At 44.1% G+C, this 27,776-nt stretch overlaps 2 protein-coding genes across 6 annotated transcripts in view; one reads left to right on the plus strand and one right to left on the minus strand.

The window, feature by feature from the left end:
• The first annotated feature begins 1,121 nt into the window (after positions 1–1,121).
• DNAJC9 (DnaJ heat shock protein family (Hsp40) member C9) lies at positions 1,122–8,236 on the plus strand. Of its 2 annotated transcripts, XM_075533724.1 has the most exons (5): positions 1,122–1,444; positions 1,539–1,679; positions 2,087–2,341; positions 7,296–7,379; positions 7,703–8,236. In XM_075533724.1, exons 1-5 carry the CDS (start codon positions 1,265–1,267, stop codon positions 7,820–7,822), a joined length of 780 nt encoding a protein of 259 aa, XP_075389839.1. In that variant the 5' UTR covers positions 1,122–1,264; the 3' UTR covers positions 7,823–8,236. The 2 variants fall into 2 exon arrangements, with proteins under 2 accessions (XP_075389839.1, XP_075389840.1); XM_075533725.1 differs by lacking the exons at positions 7,296–7,379; positions 7,703–8,236 and adding an exon at positions 2,659–7,276.
• Positions 8,237–9,100: 864 nt separating this feature from the next.
• The window catches only part of FAM149B1 (family with sequence similarity 149 member B1), a 43,573-nt gene continuing 24,897 nt past the window's right edge, over positions 9,101–27,776 (minus strand). For all 4 annotated transcript variants that reach the window (XM_075533720.1, XM_075533723.1, XM_075533722.1 and 1 more), the window contains 9 exons: positions 26,603–26,770; positions 24,427–24,614; positions 20,565–20,689; positions 18,600–18,706; positions 14,716–14,940; positions 13,481–13,604; positions 13,145–13,270; positions 11,239–11,311; positions 9,101–10,317 (listed from right to left, as the gene is read on the minus strand). In XM_075533720.1, coding sequence (XP_075389835.1) covers positions 10,244–10,317; positions 11,239–11,311; positions 13,145–13,270; positions 13,481–13,604; positions 14,716–14,940; positions 18,600–18,706; positions 20,565–20,689; positions 24,427–24,614; positions 26,603–26,770 — 1,210 coding nt within the window. In that variant the 3' untranslated portion in view covers positions 9,101–10,243. The remainder of the gene's footprint in view (positions 10,318–11,238; positions 11,312–13,144; positions 13,271–13,480; positions 13,605–14,715; positions 14,941–18,599; positions 18,707–20,564; positions 20,690–24,426; positions 24,615–26,602; positions 26,771–27,776) is intronic.

Consider the following 27,776-nt stretch of genomic DNA (forward strand, 5'->3'; position numbering starts at 1 on the left):
TTGTTTTTTGAGGAAGGAGAGTACTCCTTAAAAAAACAAAAAACCCTCCAACAGTCCTCATGGCGAACATGGCGCGCTGCAAGCGGTGCGGAGTGCGCTCTCAGAGGCCCTGGCGCCCTGCCCCGCGCTATGCTGGGTTGATGCTGGGTCCCTGGTCGGCCGCCGCCGTGGGGACGCTGCGCGGCCGGGCTCTGCTCTGGGTGCGCAAGGTCACAGACAAACACGATGGGTAACGACCGAAAACGGTGTTGGCACAGTGGGGATCAGCAATTTTTCACAGGACGCGTTGGGAGATGTTGTTTACTTAAGTTGGGACAAAGCTGAACAAACAGGATGAATTCGGTGCTCTGGACAGGGAGAAAGCTGCCAGTGAACTCTCCTCTCCTAGATTGGGAGAAGGCACAGGAACGAAGGACGCGCTTACGGAGAACCCCGGGCTTGTGAACAAATCCTGTCATGAAGATGGTCGCCTGATCAAGATGACACCGGCTGATCCTTCAGAACTTGATGAACTGATGAGTGAAGAGGCCTATGAGAAAGACATACAATCCATCGGGGAGGGAAAATGGGACCTGAATAAACTACGATGAAACAACTTAAAAACACAAGCTCCCAAACCTCACTACCATTTGAGCGCGACAGGGAACAACTGCCCCTTGGGTTTCCGAGTGGAAACCCCGTCTTTGGAACTGCCGAGCTGCAGCCCCAGGCGGAAGCACTGTGCCCAGGGCTCCTCAGGGAGGACTCCAGGGAGTCTCAAGCTGAGTGCGGCCGGCCGGTCCGGACTGTCTTTGAAGAAGATCGTTTTATCGAGCCCTCCGGTCGCATCCTGTGGAATGGCCCCTTAGTAGGCTCGTCCCAGTTAGTTCGCAGCAGTTTTAACCTAACGTGTGTGCTCCGAGTTGCTGAGTTACGCCCGAGCGGGACCCCGAGACCGCAGAGTAGGGGAGCCGGCGTGCGGGGAGTGGGCGGGGCCGGGCTCGCCCAGCCTCCGCGGCGGGAAGAGCTCTGCCGTTACCAGGGCGACTGGGCGGCGCCCACCGGCCCGCGCCGCCGCTCCCGGGGGCCTCCTCGGCGGCGTCACGCCTGGCCCCGCCTCCTTTGCGGCTGCCGTAAAGCGGGCCCCGCCCCCGCCCGGTCATCTTGTGACGCCGACGGCCCGTGGCTTTTTTGCGCGGGAAGAGGCGGCCTTGGGAGGGCTCGCGGTCGTGCCGGGTCCCGCCGTTCGCGCCGCGCCGCCGCCTGCTGCGGCCCGGTGGCCGGCATGGGGCTCCTGGAGCAGTGCGAGCAAGTGTTCGGCACCGCCGACCTCTACCGGGTGCTGGGCGTGCGGCGCGAGGCCTCGGACGGCGAGGTCCGACGCGGCTACCACAAGGTGTCCCTGCAGGTGCACCCGGACCGGGTGGGAGAAGGCGACAAGGAGGACGCCACCCGCCGCTTCCAGGTGCGCGAGCCCCGACGCTGCTGCCGGCCGGGCGGTTTCGCGTCTGCCCGTGGTGGGGAGCGGAGGGGTGACTTGGGGCGCTCTGTGCTCGCAGATCCTCGGGAAAGTCTACGCGGTCTTGAGCGACAGAGAACAGCGAGCAGTGTACGACGAGCAGGGAGCCGTGGACGAGGACGCGGCGGTGCTCCAGCAAGAGCGGGACTGGGAGGCGTACTGGAGGCTGCTCTTCAAAAAGGTGGGCGCCCCGCGGGGCCCGCCGCCTCTCGCCACAAACGTCCCCCGAACGCACGTCTCAGTCGGTAGGAAGGAGGACGTGAGCCTCTCTAAAGGGTACCTATGGGCCTAGACGGGATTTTTAATTTCTTGCCGATGCTGCAGCGGAAAAGTAAGATTTTAGTTCGTTAGGCCGTGCCTCGTAGCGTAGCTGTTCAAATGCAAGCTGGTCGGTTTTCTGCCCTTTCCCCAACTTTGGAAACGTCGTTTGCAGATTTCTCTGTTGCTGGCGGGCAAACGGGGCAAGCGTAGAAAGCTTGTCTCCTGGGGACGATATCCACTCCAGCCGCGTCGGGCAGAAACGTTTTACCTAGTGTGCTTTTCATTCCCAATTCACGGAATTAACGCTTCTCTCCTTTATTTGGCCAGATATCTCTAGAGGACATCCAAGCCTTTGAAAAGACGTACAAAGGTTCTGCTGAAGAGTTGGATGACATTAAGCAGGCTTACCTGGACTTCAAGGGCGACATGGACCGGATCATGGAGTCTGTGCTGTGTGTGCAGTACACGGAAGAGCCTCGGATAAGGAACATCATCCAGCAAGCCATCGACGCTGGGGAGGTCCCATCCTATCAAGCCTTTGTGAGAGAACCGAAGCAGAAGATGAGTGCACGGAAAAGGAGGGTATGGTCTTGAATTCTGTTTATTATTTATATCTTGCTTGCTTCCTAAAAGAATCGGAAGATATTGAAAAGAAGTAAAGTCCTGGGTTTACCGACATAAACTCCTGTAAAGTCTATTATATTTACAATTTGAGATGCATTCAATGATTTGCGATAACAAAGGGAAGCTACTTTATAAAGCATTACTATTACTTTTTCGTGTATATTTCTTTCTGCTTAGAAAGGCAAGTTAAAAAGTATTGCTACAAAAGTAGAAACCTTTATTAATAAAAAAACATCAAAATGTGAAGCTACTCTTTGTTGACATCCTCTGTCTAGGCCATACTTCTGAAGGTGATGTTTACACCTGCAGCCTTCCCCGGTGAATTCTGCAGTGTTGGACCAGCACCACTTGCACATAGCAGTTTGAGCATCCTCACAGGACTCACGTCGTATTCCTCTGAGTTTGGGCAACAACGAGTCTGTGGGGCTTCAGGGTTGTAGGTTGGGGGAGGGGGGTTCCCTAACAAAATCCTCGAAGAACAGCCCTTGCTATCCTTGAATGAGCCCATGCATCGTTGTGTTGGGGAAAAAATTACAAGTGCAATTTTGGGGGCCATTTTTTCATTAATGCAGTTTTCAATGTTCTGAATACATCTTCCTAATAAGTTCCCTTGATTGTCCTGTGCCCTTTTGAGAAAAATCAAGGTAAGCCTCTAAGAGCAGTGTTTTTATAGACTTTTTATAAAGTTTTGTTAAAAAGTTAATATTGGTCCTGACCTCAAATTTGTTTTTCAGGCAGGCACCCTAAGAAGATTAAAACATTGTATTTCTCAGAGAACTTGTTTGCAGCCATCCACTGACTGCAAAGCATAGTTAAATATATTTTGTTTGGAATAAACTCGTGTGGATTGCCTGGAACCCTAGTGGCGATGCTATATGGGGTACATGCTATGCTAAGAAGTGCTTCTCCGACTTTACCTAGTGGCAATGCTGTGTAGGGTCATGGTATACTAAGACAAATACTTAACTGACAATACAAATCCCATCTGTTTCCACTTATGTAAAAATTTGACATAAAAACGGAAGAGCAGAACTTTTCCTAATTTGGGAATTACCTGTATGTACACCAAAGCAAAAGCCTGTTACTGTGTAGATTTTGACTCACGGTGACAGGGTTTCTGAAACTAATTCTTTCTGGAAGCAGACTAGCCGTACTTCTCCTGCAGAGCGGCTGATGGTTTGAACTGCCAACCCTTCTGGTAGCAACCCAGAGCCTAACCCACAGCACTGCCAGGGCTCCTTGTCTCTGTAAACGTTATTGGAGCTGGTCCCCAGCCAGGTCTTTTTCTTATGGAGCAGCTGGTGGGCTCACACGCTTACCTTTCAGTGAGTAGTTAAGCAAGTAGCCATTGCACCGTCAGGGAGCCTTGCTGAGTGTTTTCACCTAACAAAGTGAGCGCCCCCTCTGTATTTTCCCCTGCTGTGTTGTGCTCAAGACTTTACTGCATCATTCTGAAGTGGCACTCAAATGGCCTTCATGTGGGCTGGTTCTTCTGAATCTAGTAAAGCATTTCTCAGGAGGTAAGTAGGCAAATCCAGGTCCATAGGCTAGATTGGGGAGAAGGTGAGGTGGCTTCATGTCTCTGATCAGAGGTGGATCCCTACAAGACAAGTTTTCTCAGTAACAATCTTAGTCTGTTAGGAAATCTTCCCCCCAAAGGTCCAAATAGTCAAGGCTGAGAGGTCAGTTCAGAAGGTTAAGGTGATTGTTTTGGGGGACTCCCAAAGGGAAATACTGATAAGCTTCTCAAAGGAAAATGGAGCATTTTATTTGTGAGGCAAAGGCCAGGGGTGCTGTGCTGAGGAGTCTTCCTGTCGTGATAGCGCACGTGGCCATTCTTCAAGAGCTGCCCTTCAAGCCGTACCCCATCCATCCCGGTCCCTTCAGACTTCACTGGGTTCCCCAAACTCACTGCTTTAACAGAATGTGACCCACGGTGTCAGCTAAAGAGCACAAAGCTCTTCATAGCAGGTGAGGGATGGAAACACCACCCTCAGGAATAGGCAAACCTAGAGGGAGGGCAGGTCAGGAAACAGTAGCTTCACATTAAAAAAACACAAAACATTTTATTAGGGCCTCTTACAGCTCTTGTAACATTCCATGTGTCAATATGGTGCCATCATTTCCAAAAGATTTTCTACTTGAGCCCTTGGTATAAGCTCTTTTTTTCTCTTCTCCCCCCTCGGGGGTATTATTGCTAGGTATCTTACACTGTTCCCCTTCACCCACATTTGTTATTATCCCCTGGGGGGAGGGGCAGTGGGCTATATATCCACCTTGCGATGGGTTCCACTACCCTCATGAGGGCACTACGCCCACTACTGTTCCTGAGGGGTGTATCAGTCCTGAATTCATTGTGTCGAGAGCTCTTATCTGTCTAGCCAGATTTGTAAGGTAGTAGTGGGGCGTGGGGAGTATTCAGGAATGATGTGTGTTTCGTCGATGTTATACTGCACCTTGAATTGTTCCTTCCTTAGGACCCTTCTGTGGGGGATAGCCCATTGTCCACAGATGGACTTTGAGTCTCCACTGCAACCCCGCTCGTTCTCATCCACATACTTGTTTGTTTTGGATCTTTTGATACCTGATCCCATGGACCATCTCATGATCACACAGGCTGGTGTGTTTCTTCCATGTGGGCTTGTGTGCTTTACATTTTGATGCTGTTGTTTAAAAAGGTTTCTGTGGTTTTGTAGCAATGCTTTGACTTACTCTGTTTTTCGGAGCACGTTGTGAGAAAGGACTGATGGGAGTTGAGGGAGGGAGTGGATTCTGGGTAACAGGTTTATGATCTGGGCTTTGGGAACAGTGCCTGGCACCATTACTGCAGCAATCATTCCTTCAATCCGGTTTGGGAAATAATAGCATGGAGAGCAGTTTAGGATTTGGGATCTTTAGTGCATAACTGAAGTGCCCTCATTTTATGAGCCTGAAGAGTTTAGATTAGAGGTATATATGAAATAATACTGACATTTTGTGGGTGAAGATTTTGAGTGCTGACTTGCCTATATAAAAGTCTTGACATCTCTGTATTGGAGGTTTGTGGGGTGAGGTGGAATGTATAATAACATCAATTTTGGCTCAGAAGCTACATCTGCTTAGACTTCATTTAATGGTTTATCTTATGTTGTTAGTGTTTTCTCAGGCGAAAACTGAACCAAGCTGTTTGTATGCCTCATACGATGTGAGCTTCAGAAGTTTGCCTCTAGTTTGAGGGGACACAGGCCTGGCTTTCACTCGCTAGCAAGTATGAGAAGTTGGGGTTGGTTGGGTAGTTGAGATGCAAGGATTTTAGACAGACTTTGTAAGTAAAAGGTGGACCCTGTATGTTTTTATTGGGATAACAAAGTTCTAATGCATCATCATTCCCAGTGTCAACAGTATTGATTGCGACTTAAGAAGACTCACAGGTGGCTGGGATATCTTACTACCCTTAAGAAATTACAAGACAGACTTATTCGCCTTGCCCAGGATGTTCCGATGGAATGCCTTTTTAAAAAACAATTACCCATGAAAACTTTATTAAAATAAAAATTACTGTGAAATCAAGTAATCCTACTCATTGCAGTTGGGTGATTTCTGACCCCTAGCTACCCTATAGGACAGAGTAGGTCTGTTCTATAGGGATCCAAAACAAGTAAGCTCCATGAGAGTAGACAGCCTCATCTTTCTGTCTGAGTGGCTGATGGTGTGATTGCTAACCTTGCAGTTAGGAGCCCAGCCCACTGCACTACAAGGGCTCCTTGAAATCAGGTAATGTTGACACTGAGCTTGTGACTGGGAGAAACCAGGTTTCTTTTTTCAAACCAGGGTTGCTTCTAAGACCCACGGCTGCCACCAATCACACAAGTGCACAGAGTTTGCAGAGGAGGAGTCCGAAGTGCTTAAATGCTGGCCACACTTCTGAGGGCATCTCTGGTGAAGTGACCTTGCCTATCAAAACACTAGCATTTGTAGCCCAAGGCGTTTCATGATACTGAAATCCTCACGGACTTCTTAGCAAGCAGAAATTAGTCTTACTGCTTGCTCTCAACAGTGCTGCCTTTTTTTTTATTTTAAAAAATCCTTTTTGGGCGGCTCCTACAACTCTTATCACAATCCACACACAACACATCCATTGTGTCAAGCACATTGGTACATTTGTTGCCATCGTCAAAACATTTTTATACTTGAGTCTTTGATATCAGCTCATTTTTCCCCTCCCTCATGAACCCTTGATAATTTATAAATTATTTTGTCATGTCTCACACTGTCCGATGTCTCCCTTCACCCACTTTTCTGTTGTCCGTCTCCCAGGGAGGGGATTATATGTAAATGCTTGTGATGATTCTCCCTTTCTCCCCCACCTTCCCCTTCCCCTCCTGGTATTACTACTCTCATTATTGGTCCTGAGGGTTATCTGTCCTGTATTCCCTGTGTTTCCAATTCCCATCTGTACCAGTGTACATCCTTGGGTCTAGCCAGATTTATAAGGTAGAACTGGGAGCATGCTAGGGGGGGTGGGGGGGGAAGCATTAAAGGACTAGAGGAAAGTTGTATGTTTCATCGATACCCTGTACCCCGACTTGTCTCCTTCCCCGAGACCCTTCTGTAAGGGGACATCCATTTGCCTACAGATGGGCTTTGGGTCCCCACTCCCCCATTCAGTGATGATTTTTTGTTCTGATGATGCCTGATAACTGATCCCATCAACACCTCATGATTGCACAGGCCGGTGTGCTTCTTCCATGTGGGCTTTGTTGCTGCTCTGCTAGATGTCCCCTTGTTTACCTTAAGTGCTGCCTTTTAATAAGGATTTATAAGGTTTTCTTTTTATTGGAGGGGTTTTTGCTCTTATAGGCTCTTCTTTGGGGAAAGAGTATGGTCTTAGTACTTGCTAGGATGTCTTGGATTTCATTCGTTTCTGTTTCAGGCGCAGGAGGAGGCTAAAGAAGCAGAAATAAGCAGGAAGGAGTTGGGGCTTGATGCAGAGATGGACTTGAGAGCAGCCATCCAGGTGAACTTGGCATTCTGTCTGGGAAGGTTGCTACCACTTTCATGTTCTGATTCCCACTGGACCTTTCTTTTTTAAGATAAGATTCTTATACCGTATATATGCACCCTTTTAAAGTTAATTTATAATTCACTGTGGATTTTATATTTTCTGAGTTGTACAGCCATTGCCACCAATTCTGAAAGATTTTATCGCCGCCCCCCCCCCCCGCCCTCAAAAAGAAACCTACCCATTAGTAATCATCCTCCCCTTCTCGGCTCACCCCAGCCCTGCGCATCCACACTGTCGGTTGTGTTTGAAAGCTTGTGTTTCGTCTTTCCAAACAGAGCAGACAAAAGGACCGGCAAAAGGAAATGGATGATTTCCTGGCTCAGATGGAAGCAAAATATTGCAATCCTTCCAAAGGAAGAGGGAAAAAGATGCCCCTCAAGAAAGAAAAGAAATAATGGGCTTTCTGTCCTTGAAGTCCCTAGAATCTAACCACACTTTGTAGACAGGTGCGGTCAAGATTTGAAGACGCGCCAACCTAAAACATGTCTTTTCCAGCCTGAATTGTTCAGAACTATGTAAACCAAGCAGAGCCTCTCAACGTGACCTTAGTATTTCCTGAAAGCCACCTGTTGCATCCAGTGGAGTCGTCGTCCCACCAGGAATTGAGTGGTGGCGTTGTAGGGGCAGGGCAGGGGAGGGAAGGGTGGTGTATTTCCTGACAGCCCTTGGTTCCATGGATCCTCGGTAATTGGAACAGTCTGTACTGTTAGTGATTGTCACGCTGTCATACTGGAGCAAGCTGTAGAATATTCAGTGATGTACCTGTCTGCTAGAACAAGTACCCAGTAAAATATCTTCCTTTCAACATTGCTGACCTTTGATAGACCTTCCAGTGTGCAATGAACCAGCTCTCCTTTTTTGTTTCATTCACCCAGGTTCTAAACTATTATTGATTTATGGGAGAAACAGGTGTTCAGAGTACTTTTGTAAGGCTTGTATATGATTAAAGCAAGTAAAAACGGACATTCTGGAGGATTTTTAAAAGTGTGACCTAGAAAAATCATAAATGGGGTGTAGGCTCGAGACAGGAAAGAACAGTCCCACCCACTGTTACACATTCCAGGTTCAAGTCGTACCAAGAGACCTGAGTTGTGGTCTTGCCTAACTGCTGAGTGCCCGCCCTTGCACAGGTCACTAAGCGGCCTCAACTGTTTCCTCCTCATCCAAAGCTTAGGGAATTGGAGTAAATGACATCTTAGAGAACCCTGACTCTTAAACGTTGAAAGGGAAGTCATCTTGATCCAGCAGTTTGTTGTATTGGTTTGTGGTAATTGTGTAAATTTTCACTTACTTATGGGTTGCTATGTATTCATTAAAAAATATAAAAATATTTTTAGGGGAGGGGGAGTCAGGAGGGAGGGGAAAAGTGAGCTGAAGTCGGGCTCAAGTAGAAAGCAAATGTTTTGAGAAGGATGAGGGCAACAAATGTGCTTGACATAATGGATGGATGTATGGATTGTGTTAAGAATTGTTTGAGCCCCCAGTAAAATGATTGAAAAAATACTGGAACTCAGGAATATGGTTTAATATATATATTTAGGAATAATCCTACTTAAAATTGCAAACTCCATAGACTATTTCAACAATATACCTAAAACAGACTTAATACCAAAGCTTTGTCATAATTTATCCTTTTTTTGGGTCATAATTTATCTAATAAAACACAGGACACATTGTCAGTTTCTAATTACAAAAAGGTTTAAAAATTACTCTTTAATAGTATTAAAAATATAATCTAATGCAGGTTTGAAACATCTCTTCACATGACAGCATAAGAACATAGTAAAATTTTAAAGATATCCAGGTTTATGATCACTTGACTTATCCATGCTGAAGATACAGTAAGAGCTAAAACTGGTATGATAATCAAAATTAGTGTCCAGTGAAATGAAATATGTAAATTTAAGCTATAGTGAAAATCACTGCTGCGTTCATGAGCCCCCTCAAGAAAAGGCCTATGGTAACATTGGAAGAATGCCAAAGCTCTTGACTGCTGCTATCTCGCTAACATCAGAAGCCATTTATTGTAGGATATATTTATATTGGACTAATTATCAGGACTTGTTAATTTTTCAAGGAATTACATCTTGGTGACTCAATAAAATAGCAAGAGTCAAAAGTATTTTTAATAGACTTTCTTTCCTGCAGGAGAAAATTTGGCACAATGAATTTAGTATTTGGGAAACATAGGACCAGTAAATTATTTTAAGTAGAAATAAGCATAACCCTAGTATCAGGCAGGCAATGTGAGGTTGAGCTATCCTATCTGAAACAAATTCTTTACACGGATGCTCATCATTTGTCTTTGGTTACTCACCCTGCCCCCTTGTCCATGCTTATCTGCCTCTGGGATTAGACCTCTAAAGAGAAAAGTTTATAAATGACATCTATTTGCTGAATTGTTCAAGTGTTTGACCAAAGTGTGTCAAATATAAAATACGTTGCTTCTGAAATTAATGCAAGCAGAAGTGTTCTGAAATCAAGTTATTTGCCGGATTTTTATGTGTATATAAATTCAAAAAATTCTAGAATTGATCACTGTTAACAGCATGAGGTATGCTTTGGGCATAATTATTGTTCTTTGGGTATGAATATTTCCGTATACTGAGAGAGAGTAACTGGAAACAGAAACAATACCCGTGTGCAATCTTTGGCAGATAACTCTCTTACAGTTTCTCAGTTAACCAAAATAACTCTTCATGGCTTCAAGTTTTTCTCTACAAGCTCTGCCTGTCACCATGGGCAGATGGTAACACTGGTCCGTTCCATCTTCAGACGCGTTCTCTGCAGCCGGACACCAGGTTCTTCCCATTTCCCTATGGTCCCTGCCTGGTTCTAGAGACTGGTCCACCTCTGCTTTGAGATTTTGTGGACCCGTGGAAGTGTGGACCTGTCAGACCAAGATGAAATCACATTAGTTAACATTTTAGAGTCTGTAATCTCAAAAGGTTAATTAGGGCTTTTTTCCATTTGGATTTTAATTTGAGAGGAATAAAGTAGTACTATGTTAACCAAGGCAATAGGAAATGTTTCGTCATGCAAAAACTTCAGTATTAAAATAGTTGGAGAGGCGAACCACTACTTAAGAAAGACTCAGATGACTGTTTCATTTAGGTTTCAGTTAGCAAGTGCTGCACCTGCCCAGCTGCCGCCGAATGTACTAAACTGGCTGAGGCAACCTGCTTTCCTCAGAGCGATGTGGGAAACCGACCAACAGTGCTTCTAAGAACTGAGCTAAATTCCACATGGGCTATAAAGATGGCTCCTGAACTTGTGTTTCCGCTGACCAGTCATCCTAAATCCCACCTTCGGCATGAGGAGAAAAACCTTGATGGCCGTCAGAAGGCCATTCTAGAAGGAATTCAGCCACTCCTAAATTCGCTCCTTCCCCTCCAATGTTCAAGAGTGTTAAGACAGTCGAGAGTAAAATCTGGCGCTCAAAAAAGAGTTCATGAGAGAAGATCAGGGTCTGAACAGGTCTTGATTGACTAGAATTTCTTTTCTTACATTTTGATCTGTTGCCTATATAATAAAAGCCATGACATGTTCTAGATATTATGAAAATGACCTCTTGTTTGATTCCCTCACCCCACCTCCTAGGTTTTAAGAACAGAGAGGTTTTATATGCCACAAGATGAGTAAAAATTGGATTTTTTTGGCTCCAAGCAATAGATCACTATTAGTTATACCCGTCTTCCAAAATTAGTTTGAAATGCTAATAAAGCTGTAGGACAACCAAATGTGAGGAAGTCAGAAGGAAAATAAGCACAGAGGAAAAAGGCAGGGTGTTGCCATTTCCAAGCAGCCTTACCAGCAGGTCCCCTGCCAGGACGGGCCTGATGAGGATACTCGGTGGCACACGAGTGACGGTACTGTGTATCCGGCTGAAAGAAAAGACGAGACTTGTTGACAAAGTGATAAAACTAAGTCCGACGACTGATAAAAAAAACACATGCCAACCTGGGCCCAGGTGGCTGATATACCTGAATTCAGAGCAGAAAGTCACCGAGCCCGGAGCCTTACACAGCCAGTTTAACTTGTAAAATATACATTCTATAATGTTATGAATAAATTTATTTAAAAATCATAGGACTTAAAACAATGCACATGGTTTAATATTGCAGTTAGATTCCACAGGTCTTCTCTAGCTTCTCAATTGCCTGATGATTGGAACAGAACTGGTCCTTTCAGCAACACTGACCCACCCAGGAAGTTACCTCATTTTAGATGTCATCTACATTTTATACCTTTATGAACAGGCATTCCAAAAGTTACCTCAAGGACTTTAAAAATCTAACAATGACTAAATTATCAAAATGCATTTTAATTAAAAAAAAGCTTTAAAGCATTATCCTGCTGGGGCTTTTACAATTAAACCCCCAATCCCCCCACACAACAAAAAGAAATTGGTTCCCTGTGAAAGTACTGGAACCCAGAGATTTAGGAATTAACCTGGAAAGCCCATAGATTATTCAGGCTGTAGGCATTGTGGGGCTAACGCTGCTCTGGTGTAAAGGCAGCCACCGACAGATGACGCCTGTGTCCAACAACACGTGTGGCTATTTCCAAAAACACTGAAAGCAAGCATGATTATAAGCCAGTGGCCCGTACCAAGAAGCAAAGTGCTAGTGTGGCAGTGACAGGCCTAGGACTCAGAGCTCTTGCTCATAAATACAGCCATGGTTATTTACTTTGAATAATTCCCTTTGCAAGGCAGCAAAGTGGGGGAGAGGGTGCAGTTTTTACTTGTTACTATAAAACACGAAAAAAATAACTACTTTGAAGCAACAGCAGGAATTACGCCCCCGCCCTTGCTTTAGGTGCACCTCTCCCTAGAGCATGCCTCGAGAGTCCCGTTCATCATGCTCGCACCCCTCATCCGAAAGCTCCTCGGTGAAGGTGTGCAGCTGGAGTGGTCTAAGGGTGATGAGTACGGGTAGGCTGACCAGAGGCTTGCAGGATGGGATGCTGGTCCTGACTAAGTGGTTGCCACAAACGATGCTGTAAAGCAGTGCTTCTCAACCCTCCGAGTGCCCCTCGACCCTTTAATGCAGTTCCTCCTGTTATGGTGACCCCTAACCATAACATTATTTTCGTTACTATTTCATAACTAATTTTGCTACTGTTATGAATCAGGCGACCCCTGTGAAAGGGCCGTTTGACCCACAGGTTGAGAACCGCTGCTCTAAGGTTTAGCTCTTGGCCTTCAGCCAGTCAGTACCTGACCCCTCTTTCCCAAGCAGGCCTTTTATCCTGTTCCAGAGTGAACGGGCTAGTGAGCGCACTCCAACCATGCGTGCAGAACAGGGGGACCTTCTCCAGCTACCAGTCCATGGCATAAACTGAACCCAGGTTGAGTACAATTTCCCAACTAGAAGCAGAGTTGTGCTAATGTGACACACGCTGGAATGTCTGAATGATAGCGTTTAAGCAATGTAGATGTCTACTTCCAAGTATGCGCAAAATGATCTGATTCACCCAGAAGACATCTTGCCCCTCAAAGTGAAGAGAATTCCCAGACTTCAGTGAGCTGCGGGGCCAGTAACAATTTCAGCAAAATGTGCTTACAACACTACTTTTATCAGAAACTCAATTTTCATTCTTGGAGATCATTAGGCCATTATCCAAGGTCTAAGAATCTGGCAGACCAAAACAAAACAAAAAATCCCATTCCCGTTTGCAGCTATTAACACCATAGAGGAAATATGTCACTCTACCAGAAAGGACTGAGTTGTGTTGGGCCTGGAGAAAAAGTCTGGTAAAAGGAGCCTCTCCTGAGGCTGCTGATGGTTTGGCTCATCCACCACAGCGCTTCGAGCTCGACTGGAATCACTGTGAGCTTTCTGCAGAGGAATTAAAATGGACAGAAACTGTTTAAACTGTAGGGGGACCAATGCATGTCCTAAAGTACCCAGCTCAACTGTCATAAACCAAAGCTTAGCTTGTACTTGGGTCAAAACCCAGAATCAATCTGGCCAGGGCTCAAATTCTGCAGGATTACTGCCATGGGTTTCATAGCAAGTACATGGGAAGGGAATGTGAAGGGGACTTACCATTTGTCTCTGTGGCCCCAGAGCACTCAGATGTTCCACCTCTGCGGTGCCAATAGGTGGCAGCAAGTTATTTCGACTCAGGGGCAAGGGTGAGGGAGAGGAGAGTGAGTCAGTTGCCCCAGGGCTGGAAATCCCACCAGAGACACCCCAAGACACAAAAGCAACAAGTTAGAAGAATATCCGCAAATTGAAGATTCAAGTAAATGAAGCTGGTGATTTTAATGTCACGAACAGTAAGCTTTCAGTGGCCTCTGTTTTAAAATCTCAGATATCATCATTTATACTTAAGATAGTAAATCTTAGTGATTCTTACTGAAAAATTTGCCCACCCTTCATTCACTTTATCCACCCTTTATTACCTAAGACAGGAAGTGAAAATTGGATACTTCCAGGCCCCAGCAGGAACAGCAACTTACTTTTAAACTTGAGGGGGAAGGGAGGGAGGCGAAGCAATGTCAGAAAAAGGAATGAACGGGCAAGCTAGGTCTCTGCAGGTATTGATGCGCTGTCAGTGTCAGAGCCCTGAGCAGGGAGAACACTGGTGGCCTGAACAGATTCCTGGTATCTTTGGAGACCCCTCTTGGGGAGCCCACTGGAATAAACTTTAATAAGAAATTGAAAAATCAAAAATCAGAAAATAACATGCTGGGAGAGAAGTACACAGGCTTAACTTAAAGCAGAATTTGAAATATAATTGTTACTTGGTCAAATCATATCCTTGAGTAGGGTTCTAGAAATGAATTGTCCTGTGCTTTATGACTTACCAGCTAGTGAAGAAAAAAACATCTTAAGAAATAGCTACTAGATAGTTTTGCATAAACTCATCAAGAGTGTTAAGTGAATGAAGGGTGGTAAAAGAATAATTTTAGTATTCTTCCTAAAAATCACTAAGATACATTTCTTCTAGTATATAAGCAACTAAAGTTTATAAAGTTTTCACTGCCAGAAGAATAAGCAAATATCAATGACAAAGGGAACTAGTATTTTGGGAACTTCATTGAGCAGGTTCCCATATAAATAGCAATGCTAGCCACATTTGTACAAATGTAAAATAATAAAATGACCAAATATTCATATTCCATTAAGACATACTCCATTTCCCCCAATGTATTAGTCAAACCAATATGCATCATAAAAATATTTACTGACTAGTTTCCCGGTACAGATTTCTATCCTATTTTTATTTAACTTTTACTACTTTATCAGTTTCCAGAAAGTCTGCTTTTGACACCTACACTCGCGTTCCTCTGACGAGTTCTTCCGCAGGTCTTGGGGTCCCAGTGCATGAAAGACTTGTGCTAATTGGATGGAGGGTACGTGGTGGGGGGTTTCGTCTCCTGATGGACTGCATTGTATATGACAGAGATGATGCACTAAACTCCAAGGCTCGATTTGGCCAGTTTCGGGTTGAAATGATGGTACTGGACCCAGGTCTCATAAGTAGCTTGTCATCAAGATCTCTATTGGCCAAATGAGAAACCCACAATGTAATCAACATCACTGTGTACAGGGAAACATGCCTCAAATGGTATAAAAATCTTGAACTCTACAATATACAAAAGGGGGCGAAAAGCCGAACTAAAGCCCTTCAGTAAGTACCTAGTTTCATGAAGAAATTCTAGCTCAGGCAAGAGAATCTGTTCTGAAAGACAGGCATTCTTCCGAGGCACTAGAAAAGCACTTGCCACCACAGCCAAATCTTCAGTCCCCCATGCGGTGCAAGGAATGCGATTCTAAGAGATCTGCGCCAGCCACTTTTACGCTGGAGGAACTTAGTTGCTTGGGAGCAGTTGTCCCAGGGATGGGAGCCCGCAGGAGCAGGAGTTTGGATCTGGGTTCCTTGGAAAGCTGGAAGCAGGCAAAGGGTCCAGTCTTTCTAGGGCAGTGGGACTACAGTCCACCTGCATTTACATAACCAGCTGTGAAATCAGAGACGCTACCTTCTTCTGCAAGTAACAAACAAAGTACCAAACCCGAGAAGTGCAGTACCTTTAACACTACTACAGATGTCAGGTTTTGTTTTTTATTTTTAAGGTGGGTGAGAGGAAGTTTGACAATCATATGACATTCAAGAGACACAGGCTTGTACAATGAAGTGGCGGGAAGTAAAAGCTCGGCTCTTCCATGTGCTTCTGGGGCTGAAGTCAGTTTCTCAGCCTTTCGTGTTGGTGCCCTCGTGGCACTGACTCACAAAGAAAGGCTGAGGGGCAGAAATGGAAGTGAGAGTGGATGCACAGTGGGAAGAATGTTATCACTTCCGTGGATGGTGCATGCTGGGATGGGTGCATATTTTGTTGGGCATATCAACACAAAATGGTCAAGAAAACAAAAAGGCAAAAAAAGAGGATTACACCTTAGGAAATTGTATGGAGCAGTTCTACTCTTGTCATGTGAACTTGGTCGCTGAGTCAAAATTGATTCAATAGCACCTAACACCCCCCCCCCACACACACACAAATTCTCAAACATTATTCAGATCTCAGGTTTTGTCCACTTGATGTATCAAGTGATTTATCAAGTTGCTAAGTAGACTGTATTAAAATCCCTAACTGCAAAAACACCAGTGTTTCCAATAAACAGTGTTTAAAGATTTTGAAGGGCAAGTGCCCAATAAGAAATTGGGTGAGTTTTTACTGTTACGGTCTTTCCCTTCTTCCCTAACCATCCAGCTAATAGACTCTCGCGCACTGACATCTTTTCTTTACATGCTGGGTCTATCCTCGCCTTGTGGGCATCCTATTCATAACTCTGGAGTCAGTCTTTCATTCAGGCCAGGCGACTTCCAGACCAACCTCCAGACCTGACCTCTCCTTCAAGGTGGCCCATCTTATTTCTCACACCAAACTCACCTATACCCCCAAACAAGCCTCCCTAATTTTTATTGCTCCACTTCTAGGAACTATTGTTTTAAAAATGGTCCTTTGCTTTTTATCCTTCAACACAACTTGAATGAAGATCTGTGGCATCTCATGAACTGCTGAGCCTTCAGTTTCTCCTGCTCCCATCTAATCTACACTCTACTCTGAAAAAAACCTAGCTTCCAAATTTCTGATTTAGAAATACGTGCTTCTCATTTCATACATTGCTGGTGGGAATGCAAAATGACAGAATTGCTTTGAAAACCTTTGTGGCAGTTTCTTATAAATGTAAGCATACACCTATCCTATGACTCAGCAATTTACTTTTAGGTTTGATCTAAAAGAATCAAAACCAGAAACTACTTGCCATGGAGTTAAATCTGACTCATAGTGACCCCACAGGTTAGGGTACAACTGCCCCCATGGGTTTCTGAGTGTAACCCTTATGGGAGCAGAAAGCTTCATCTTTCACCCATGGACTAGCTGGGAGGTTCGAACTGCTGATGCTGCGGCTGGCAGCATAACACTACCGACTACACCACTAGAGCTCCTGACCTACAAGAAATAAGACATACATACATCTTGTTTGCCTGTGTAAACAAGATGTATGTAGCAATATTGATGGTGTCTTTATTCATATTAACCCTAACCTGAAAATGATCCAAGTGCCCATTAACAGGATAATGAATAAACGTACTGTGGTCTATTCTTGCAATGGAATACCACTTGGCAAAAAAAGAGCCTGGGCCACTGTTACATTTGGATTTGAAAAATATTGAGCAAAATCAGCCAGACACAGAGTAATAATTGTCAAAGGAGGAACTGGGAGGTGGACGAGAGAGCTTTCTCTAGCGATGAAAATGTTCTGCATCTTCATTAGGGAGATGGCTAGGAGGAGTATACACATTGATCAAACTTATCAAGGTACATACTGAAAATCTATACTTCACTAGATACAAATTTCCTATAAGTTACAAAAAGAGAGTCTAAACTAAAACCTTGCTTCCTTTCTCAATTTTTTCCAGTTGTTCAAATCTCCAGAAATTCTTAATCTGGTATTCAAATGCCTCCACAATCTGGCCCCAACTTTCTTTGGTCTCTCTCTCCTGTTCCACTAATCACACCATGGCCTATTTTAATTCTGTGAGATCGCCAATGACCCCTAGCAGCACTAAAGTTCTAGCCTGCCTGCCTGCCTATCTTACTGTAGCGAAACAATCTGCCTCCTCTCCTAATTTCTAGTATTTTCTTATCTCCAAACATATTCCCACACTATTCCTCCTATCTAGAAAGGCAAGACTGTTCTCTGCTAATCAAAATCCCCACCATCCAAACAAGTTAAAAGTCTCCTTTAGGCCTCCAGTGAGCGCCCTCTGTCCATAGTTGATTGCTGGGAGGAGAGTGGTTAGGAAACAAGAGTGCATTGGAGAGGTGAGTACAGATCAGATATACATTGACTTGGAACAGTTAGAACTTTGTTGATGTGTCTCTGATGCATGTTGGTCACCCTCATAAAGTTGTGTTATATGTTTTTCTGTGTTTTGGTATAGGAAACCCAGGATTGATGAACCTATAGAGAAAGCCAAGTAGAATAAGGCGGGGTTTTATTTTTTGGGGGGGGTATGTGTGGTGGGGGGCAGTAAAAGGGAGACAATGTCAAGGAGTCGAGGAAGAATAAGAATGTTCGGAAACTGACTGTGGTGGCAATTGAACCATTCTGCTTTAACTGTAGAATGATAAATGTGTTAACTTCTAATTAATAATACAATTTTTTTAAAGTCTCTATTTTGCTTCCCAAAGCTTCCCAAGTGTGTGGCTCCTGTTACATTCATCCTGGACACCATACACTTGACACTCACTCACCAAATGCCCTATCTGGTTAGATTTCATGGTGTGTGTGTGTGTGTCCTTTCTTTCCCCTGCTTTATCAGTTCCCTGAGGGGGGGACCATGCTTCTTAGATGTTTTACTTCCCAACCTTCTCTGTGGTTCAACACATACAAGTTGAGTGACTGACCTTGATTTCCATCGATTTCCTAATGGTCTACTTGAACGCTATGAACCCTGGCTGTCCAGTTGACTCTGGTTCGCAGAGTAGGACTGCCACAGAGGCCCCAAGGCTGCACATCTTGATGGAGCCAGGTGGCCATAACTGTCTTCCCAGAGCGGCTGGGGGGGGTTGGAACCACCAATCTTCTAGTTAGCAGCCAAGCACCTAACCACTGCACCACTAGGTTCATCTAGTAAAGTAGTTTTCCTTACAGGAGCTTGTCCATTAGGGAGAGATTTCTTGGTTGCAGCGGCATCCCATGGACCAAGAGACCATTCACATTTGGCTGATGACTGCTTGCTGCTTGACCGAGACTCATCTATGTGTCAAAAGAAGATGTTACTCATTATTGGCTGGTGAAGATCATGTGTTTAGTTTCCCCACTTTGCCAAAAGTTACTATTTCCAGTTGATGCCATTCTTGTCCTGGGGCAGCTCTCAGCGAGAACCTACATCCTGAAGACTGAGGACATTCAGTCCAGGGAGTTCACCCGAGCGGCTCTAATGCTAGAATTTAAGCTTCCTTGGTCTGACCTGGCCACTCCAGAGCCCTGCTTGTTCTCCGAGGTCATGGCACCTCTCCTCCTCCTCCACAGAATATATTTTCTTCCATCTTTCTCAAGAATGCTTGGCTTACCCTTTCTCCTTCCTCTGTCCATTAACAACCAAACTAGCTAAATTAACTATTTAGGCCTCAGGCCACCCAAACCCCAGCCCTATAAGCCCAATGATGTCATATTAATTCTGGCTCAGAGTTAACCTATATGACAGACTGGAAGTGCCTGAGGGTTTCGGAGGCTGTAATCCTTAATGGAAGCAAAGCAGACTGCCACATCTTAATCCCATGAAGCAGTTAGTCTTTGGGTTGCGAGCTAAGGGCTTAACTGCAGCACCCCCAGGCTTTTGGAACCACAAACAGATGAATGTACCAGGCAGAATTAGTTAACCATCACTAAAGGAATCTGGTTTGTCTCCAGATCTGATGATTTACTCATTGCCATTGAATCAATTCCAACTCATAGTGACTCTGTAGGACAGGGTAAAAGTGCCGAGATTGTAACTCATCATGGGAATAGAAAGCCCTGTCCATCTTTCTTGGAATGGCTTCAAGTTGCTGACCTTTTGGTTAGCAGCCCAATACCCCACCAGGGCTCCTCTGTGATGGCTTACAAGACCAATAATTTTATGTTTAATGAACCCTTTTATGAATCTAGTTGCATAATATCTAGTGAACTTTCCAATAAAGCCTTTGACTAGATCTGGTAGTAAAACCGAAGATTGATGAGCATGACCTAAGAATAAAAAAAACAAAAAACCAAACTCACTGCCATCGAGTCAATTCTGATTCATAGCAACCCTGCAGGACAGAGCAGAGGGCAGGTTTCCATGGCTACAAATCTCCACTGGAGCAGAAAGCACCATCTTCCTCCTGCAGAGCAGCTGGTGGACTCAGAAGCCCAACACATAACCCGCTATGCCAACAGGGCTCCTCGGCTGAACGACTAGAATCATGCTCCTTCGTTTTCTTTCTTGTTTCCTACACCCCCTTCTCTCCCTGCCTCAAAAGTAGGACTAAGACATGACCACGCAGGAGCTTGGTTGTTGACTTTGACTCAGCGACCGTGTGTGCAACACTCGGACCAGCTAAAGCACTTCACAGGGTGCTCAACAGCCTCCTCCTCGACAGGGGCTTCTCTCAGAAGGCCCAGACGGACCGGAGACAGGGGCGCCTCACGTTGGCTTTCTTTTCAGATCTGGGTTATGAGCACTGAACATCCAAAGGCCATTAAAATCAACACCAAAAAATTAAGCATAAACAAGGGAGTCAACATACACAATGAAAGACAGGAAGGAGTCAAAAAGAATACTAAAGTCATAAAAAAATCTCTTTTCATCAGAAGAATATCCTCCATTTTTCCCCAGACAATCAAAGAATTGATTCTAGATTGCAGAGTTTATGACTCTTTAAAAGAGTTGACTGAAAATTCCTAACAAACCCAAATTGCTTAATTCAATATTTAAAAGAGTAACTACATTTTGTGGTAAGCCCCTGGAACAGAAATTAAACAAAATTTGAAATCTTAAGACATCTTTTCTTTAAAGAGGGAAAAAAAAGGAATCATGAATAATACAATTAGGCAACAACAGTTGTCCAGTACGTTCACCGGTGGGACTTACCGGATTTGAGGTGATAGACGGCACCTTAGACTGTGGCACTCGAGGTAACACCAAAGGCTGGGGTTCAGTCAGCATACAGGGGCTTCCTGAATCCGCTCTGGTTATTGTAACATTACTCTCATCATCTGAGCAAAGGAACAGAATCTGTTATCTGGGAAGATCTTCAGAGCCACAGTAACAGTGTCATACCATGGAGATATTGTAGGTGAGGTTCCAGAATGGAGGAGTGAAATCTTTTAATATGGTTCTTGTCTCCATGTCTCAGAAACATTCACCAAATGATGGGGTGGGGCTATGCAGATAGTGTGTGTCTAACACTAATAGAGGGGATTGGTCGGTTTTAGTTGCCACTCCCGTGGCTGTAAGGATATATTTTGGCAGGAAGAGAGAGAATCCCAGGACCATTGGAAGAAAGGCATGTTCGGGGTCTGTCTGAAGTGGTAAAGGCTGAGAGCAGAGACCACAGATACTGTCACACAGATACTATGGACAAGGAGACAAAGGGGCCAGGGAGAGACTAGAGCCCGGGTCAAGGAAATGAGTCGAAACAGACGAGCAGTGCTGGGATTATGGGAGTGCGACACCGAGTAAACGGTAGGCACAGAGGCCGAGGCCAAGAAACCATCTGGCTGAATGACTCAGGGTAGGAGACAGACTGGGCTGCTGGTTGAGGAGAGGTTGCTGCGGCCCAATGACTGTGTCCTTACTGTTTACTTGTCCTGATTTGAGGGAACTGATTAACTTTCCTAATAAACCCCATTACTGTGAGTGTTCTCGGAGTTCTTTGTGGCCGCTGCAACGATTTCTGAACTCAGCTTATAAGGAGAGTGCTGTGGAGGAACTGTGGATGTCGGAATAAGTAAAGAAGGACAGAGGGTGGAGGCAGGTGGAATCTTTGTCTGGAGGAGCCACCACACCAAGGCAAAACACTAAGGGCATGGAACAGAACAGCAAGGGGAACAGAGCAACCAAGTCCCCAGGGAATACCAGAAAGAGACTTTGGGGCCAGGGCTTGGCGCTTCAACAGACTCGACCGGAAAACACTCCTAAAAACCATCAAACAGTCCTTGAAATAACTACAAGCTTTTCTTTCCTGTTGTTGTGTTTTATCATTGGCTTGTTGTTGTTTTCTTTTATTGCTTGGTTTTGCTGTCTTGTTTCTATGCATGTTATTATCTCCACAGGTCTGTCTAAATAAGATAGGCTGCATGAACAATCTGGAGGAGAAAACAACAAGACCAACAGTTCTGGGGGGACATGGGAGAGGGAAAGTAGGGGGGAAAGGAAGTGGTGTTAACAAATCCAGGGACAAGGGAACAACAAGTGATCCAAATCAGTGGTGAAGAGGGTGTAGGAGGCCTGGTAGGGTGTGACCAGGGGCAATGTAACTGAGAGGAATTACTGAAACCCAAATGAAGGCTGAGCATGATAGTGGAACAAGAGGAAAGTAAAAGGAAATAGAGGAAAGAGCTAGAAGGCAAAGGGCATTTATAGAGGTCTAAATAAAGGCATGTACATATGTAAATATATTTATATATGAGGATGTGGAAATAGATCTATGTGCATATATGTATAGGTTTAGTATTAAGATAGCAGATGGACATTGGGCCTCCACTCAAGTACTCTCTCAATGCAAGAACACTTTGTTCTATTAAACTGGCATTCCATGATGCTCACCTTCTTGACACAATCGCTGAAGACAAAGCAGGTGCCTAAGAAAATGTGGTGAAGAAAGCTGATGGTGCCTGGCTATCAAAAGATATAGCGTCTGGGGTCTTAAAGGCAAATAAGCGGCCATCTAACTCAGAAGCAACAAAGCCCACATGGAGAAGCACACCAGCCTGCGTGATCATGAGGTGCCGAAGAGATCAGTTATCAGGCATCAAAGAACAAAAAATCATATCATTGTGAATGAGGGGGACTGCGGAGTGGGGACCCAAAACCCATCTATAGGCAACTGGACATCCCCTTACAGAAGGGTTGCAGGGAGGAGACAAGCCAGTCAGAGAGCAGTGTAGCAACTATAAACATACAGCTTTCCTCAAGTTCCTAAATGCTTCCTCCTCACCCACTATCATGATCCCAATTCTACCTTACATGTCTGGCTAGACCAGAGGATATACACTGGTACAGACAGGAACTGGAAACACAGGGAATCCAGGACCGATGATCCTTTCAGGACCAGTGGTGAGAGTGGCGTTACCAGGAGGGTGAAGTGAGGGTGGGGTGGAAAGGGGGAACCAATTACAAGGATCTACATATAATCTCCCCCCTGGAGGATGGGCAACAGAAAAGTGGGTCAAGGGTGATGTCAGACAGTGTAAGATAGGACAAAATAATAATTTATAAATTATCAAGGGTTCATGAAGGAGGGGGGAACGAGGAAGAAGGGGGGAAAATGAGGAGCTGATGCCAGGGGCTTAAGTGGAGAGCAAATATATTGACAATGATGAGGGCAATGAATGTACAAATGTGCTTTTCACAATTGATGTATGTATGGATTGTGATAAGTTGTATGAGCCCCTAATAAATGATAAAACAACAAAAAAGGACTGACATCCTTAACTATCTCCAGCAGTGAAATTTCTAAGTCGGCACCATTTTCCCTTATGTGCTGCATGCATGTTGATGTGACACTCGGATGAGATAATCACGTGCTTCATAAACTGAAGCGCTATAGAACGGTCAAGGGATCACTACTGCGGCCATTCAAGGAGTCATAAAGAGCAAGTACAACTCACTGGAGCCATTTGAAGAGCAACACCCTTAAGTTCTTGGGAAATGATTTTTTTCTTAATAAAGGTTTAAAAAATGAGCTGACACCAACGGCTCAGGTAGAAAGCAAATTTTTTTAGAACAATGAGAGCAATAAATGTACAAATGTGCTTGACACAATGGATTTATGTGTGGATTGTGATAAGGGCTGTATGAATCCCCAATAAAATGATTTTTAAAAAAAGAACTAAAGGTTTGAATAAAAATATGAAATGTTAAAAAAATTTTAAAAGCCAGCCAGCCAGAGAAGATAAATGGAAAAAGATTCCTCTCCGTGATGTCACACAGACCACTTCAGTGAAGTGAGTCACGTGGATTTGTGGGTTTCCAGGTACATACAAAAGTTGTTTACCAATTTCACTCTCAGGAGGGGAACACAGAATATATGATGGGTGCTATAGCAAAGTGTAGTGAAAAAATTCGATGGTGCCTACCTTCTTCTATTTATTTATTTATGATAAAATGGCATCTGGGGTCTTAAAGGCTTGTTTCCACATAAGCAGCATCTAAGTGAGATGTCACCCAAGTCCGTATGAAAGAAGTATAGCATCAGGGACCGAGGGATTGTAAATCACATGATATGCAGTCAAAGGAGGGAACTGTGAGAATCTGGTTGCAGAAGACTAGGGATGAGAGTGGGAGCCCAGGATATATTTGTAGGCTCTACATAGGAAATGAGCCCCTACTGGAGGAAAGTGGTTACCAAATCAAGAATGCACTGGAGAGACGACGCTACAAGAGCAAAATGATAAAGCTGACTTGGACAGTTAAAGCCTAGTCAATTGATCCTGATCTAGTTTTCAACATTTTCTGTCCTTTTTTGTTTTTTGTTCTTATTTGGGTTTATCTCAGATGTGTTACATCATTGGGGGTCACTCTCCTTCCACACAACAGGTGTACATGTTGATTTTCTTCTTTTATTTGTGACATTTTCTGAGATTAGGGAATTTACATAGAAATAGTTTTTCTTTAATACTTTAAATTTAACATCAGCAAATCACTCAAACTTGTTAAAAGAACAGTTGATAAAGTGTCCACTTAGCTAACACATAATTCTTTCCAACAGAATTTCCATGAAGATCCTTACCAGAAACATATCCTTCCCAATGATTCCGTATCAACTCCTCCATACAGCCCAGAACCCTGCTCCACACGCTGTCAAACACATGTGCAAGGACGTCCTCTTTCATGCAGTAAAATGGAGCAATGGGAGGGTGGCCTAATTTCTGTTTCTCTGCAGTCACTTCTGATTTTGTTCCACAAAAGTCCTCTTCCCTGTAACAGAAGAGGAAAGACTTCATGGTTAGTCTTCAATAAATGCTCAACTCGGTTCTGTGTGTTTCTTAAGCATGTTATTTGTGCCCCTCTCCTACCTCTTTCAATGCAAGGAAACCAGAACCTTCACAACTGGGCCAACAGTAACATTACGATAACTGGACAAAAGATGAAAACTCTCAAGGATTTCAGCAAACTTGGATCCACAATCCATGGAAGCACCAACCAACACACTGCATTCGGTGCATTCTTTTGTACAAGACAGCTCTAAAGTTTGAAATGCAAGCACATTCCTTGGAGAACTAAGGTACCTGACCCAAGCCATGGTATTTTCAATGGGCTCATATGCCTATGAAAGTTGGACTTTGAATAAGACGGAACAAGAACTGGAGCGTTTGAATTATAGTGTTGGTGAAGAATATTGAAAGTACCATGAACTGGCAAGGAATAAACAAATCTGTCTTGAAAGAAATACAATTAGAATGCTCCTTAGAGGCGAGGATGGCGAGATGTTGCCACACACACTTTGGACACGTTGTCAGGAGAGACTCGTCTCCTGGGAAGAACACCGTGCTTGGTGAAGTGGAGGGCAGTGAAGATGAGGAGGGCCCTGGATGGGGTGGACTAGGACAATGGGCTCAAACATAAACACAAGTATGAGGATGGCACCGTGTTTCTTTCTGTCATACACGGATTCCTATGAGACAGAGCCAATGTGATGACATCTAACCACCACCACCTACCTCTTGCTCAGCATACATATCACATGCACCAAGTTACCAAGTGATGTAGGCAGTTCTCAACAGAACTGCACTTCTCTCTTTATCTCTACCACATCCCCACTATTCTGCCAAAAAGTAGAATATGAAAAAGAAAGTTGAATGGAAACAATTAGACCAACAGATTCATGGACCACATGAGCATCAGTCTCCGTGATCCGGGCCTAGGACTATGTGCACTCAGCATATCAATAAACCTGGCTCAGTAGGAAACAGGATGGGAGGAGAGAAGTGAGTCCAGTATCATGTGACGCTCTACATGAACATAAGTAAAGCCTTACAGCCTCGATAAAAACTCCACACCCTTCCAGCAGTGCTGCTTTGATGATCAATTGTGGAAAGTTAAAAGACTAGATGAATAGGTTTGTTTTCAGCTTTACCTCAGATAAATCATGTAACAACTCTGAGTCTCAATTTCCTCTTTCCTAAAAAGGGTAAATAGCATCTATAGCACAAGACTATTGTCAGAATACAGTAATAATGGATATAAATAAGCTTTATTTATGATAAATTCCAGTGCCAAGTATAAAGTTGCATATAAACTCAAATAAATCGCATGTACTTTCTCAAGCAGAAATTATGTTAGCTAAGCGGACACCTTACGAACAAGTTTGAGTGTCCGAGTGAGTGATTAGTGGTAAAATTAAAATACCAAAGAAAACAATCTCAACGTAAAAACCCCTAATCTCAAGAAAAGGCACAAATGAAAAAAGAAAATCAACATGTACACTTGGTATTTGGAAAGAATGCAACTTAGTTTCAACTAAGAACATCAATTCTGGAACAGAGCATCAATTCTGGAACAGAGCCCTCACAACAATTAACCACACGAGAGCCCAAAGGTGTAGCTGAAACAAAGCTCAGAAGGCATGAAAGGGCAGGAGATAAAGACGAGTGGAAATGGGGAACCCTGGATGGAAGTGGGGAAAGTGTTCAGTTCCACTGAGGAAATCACAACTAATGTGATACAAAATTTGTAAAAATTGTTGCATGGAAAACTAATTTGCTTTGTATATTTTCACCCCCACCCACCATACACACAGGAAAAATAATGTGAATTCTAGATACCTGAGAAATATAAAAAAATAAACAACGGAAATTAATATAGACCTAAAGATAGGTAACACTGGGAGTATGTTTTAGGAAATAAAAGATATTAATACACAAAATGGGAGAGGAGTGAGGAGCTTATAAAGACATGATACTCACAAATCTGTGTGGTCATAGGCTAGATATTCCTCTATTATCCCTTCGGAGACGATCACACAATCTCCCTCTTCTCTTTCCACAGAACACGTGCTAGGAGATTTGGCAATGGAAGATGCTTGGAGAGCGTATGAGGAGGAAAGATATACCTTCTTTCCTCTTACACCAAATCTGAAAGGACAAAGTAGATATCCATTACGCACAACCGTAACAGCGCTCACAGTCACAAACCATCATCTGAGGTGCAGCTCAACTCCCTTGTCCTGGTGACACCTAAATCACAAAGAACTTGAACCATCGATTACTTCTCAGAACAAGAAGAGAAACTGACCACAGCACTGTTCTGCCACTACGCACTTTCTAGCACTGCTTGCTGTCCTCCAGCTGTAACAGAGGGCTATAGAGTTTGACACACCTAAGAATGTTTACATTCATAATTATATCTTGACAGTATCTCAGACCCAAAATGAAACCATACCCAAGGTGAATGGGGGGTGGTGGTATGGAGTGAAGATCCAATGCCCATCTGTAGACAACTAGACATCCTCTCACAGTTTCTACCTTACAAATCAGATTAGACCAGAACATGCTCACTGCTACAGACAAGAGTCCACAACACAGGGAATCCCGGATAGATAACCCCCTCAGGGCCAATAAGGAGAGGAGAGATACCAGGAGGGTCAGGGGAGGGTAGGGATCTAAAGGGGAAATCTATCACAAGGATCAACCTAGAACCCCCTCCTAGGGGGATAAATAATGGACAAGTGGATGAGGGGCGATGGAGGATGATGTAAGATATGGGAAAAAAATCTGTAGCTTATTAAGGTTCATGAGGGAGGGAGGGCGGGGGGAGGGGCAAGAAATGGGGAGCAGGTATCAGGGGTTCAAGTGGGAAGAGAATGCTTTGAAGATGATGGTGACGTACGTGCAAATGTGCTTGACACACTGGATGAATGTATGGATTGTGATAAGAGATGTAAGAGCCCCCAATAAAAGTATTTAAAAAACAAAAAAGAAACAGAAACTTCTCCCTTACTAATTGCCACCACACTGAGCTTTAAAAAAGGTAAATGGTAGTAACAGAATTTCAATCGAGTGTTTTTTTTAAATGGTTTAGTACTCCTCCATTTATTATTATTTTGATGTGTCACCCTAACTAATGTGATCAATGACATGG

This window comes from Tenrec ecaudatus, chromosome 16 (genome assembly GCF_050624435.1).
Source record: "Tenrec ecaudatus isolate mTenEca1 chromosome 16, mTenEca1.hap1, whole genome shotgun sequence".
Taxonomy (NCBI): Eukaryota; Metazoa; Chordata; class Mammalia; order Afrosoricida; family Tenrecidae; genus Tenrec; species Tenrec ecaudatus.

Excerpts from the sequence above, each read along its gene's own strand:
- DNAJC9 (XM_075533724.1), top strand. The coding sequence starts at position 1,265 with ATGGGGCTCCTGGAGCAGTGCGAGCAAGTGTTCGGCACCGCCGACCTC. Across the intron at positions 1,680-2,086 it reads GGAGGCTGCTCTTCAAAAAG|ATATCTCTAGAGGACATCCA; the intron begins GTGGGCGCCCCG and ends TTATTTGGCCAG. Across the intron at positions 2,342-7,295 it reads TGAGTGCACGGAAAAGGAGG|GCGCAGGAGGAGGCTAAAGA; the intron begins GTATGGTCTTGA and ends TTTCTGTTTCAG.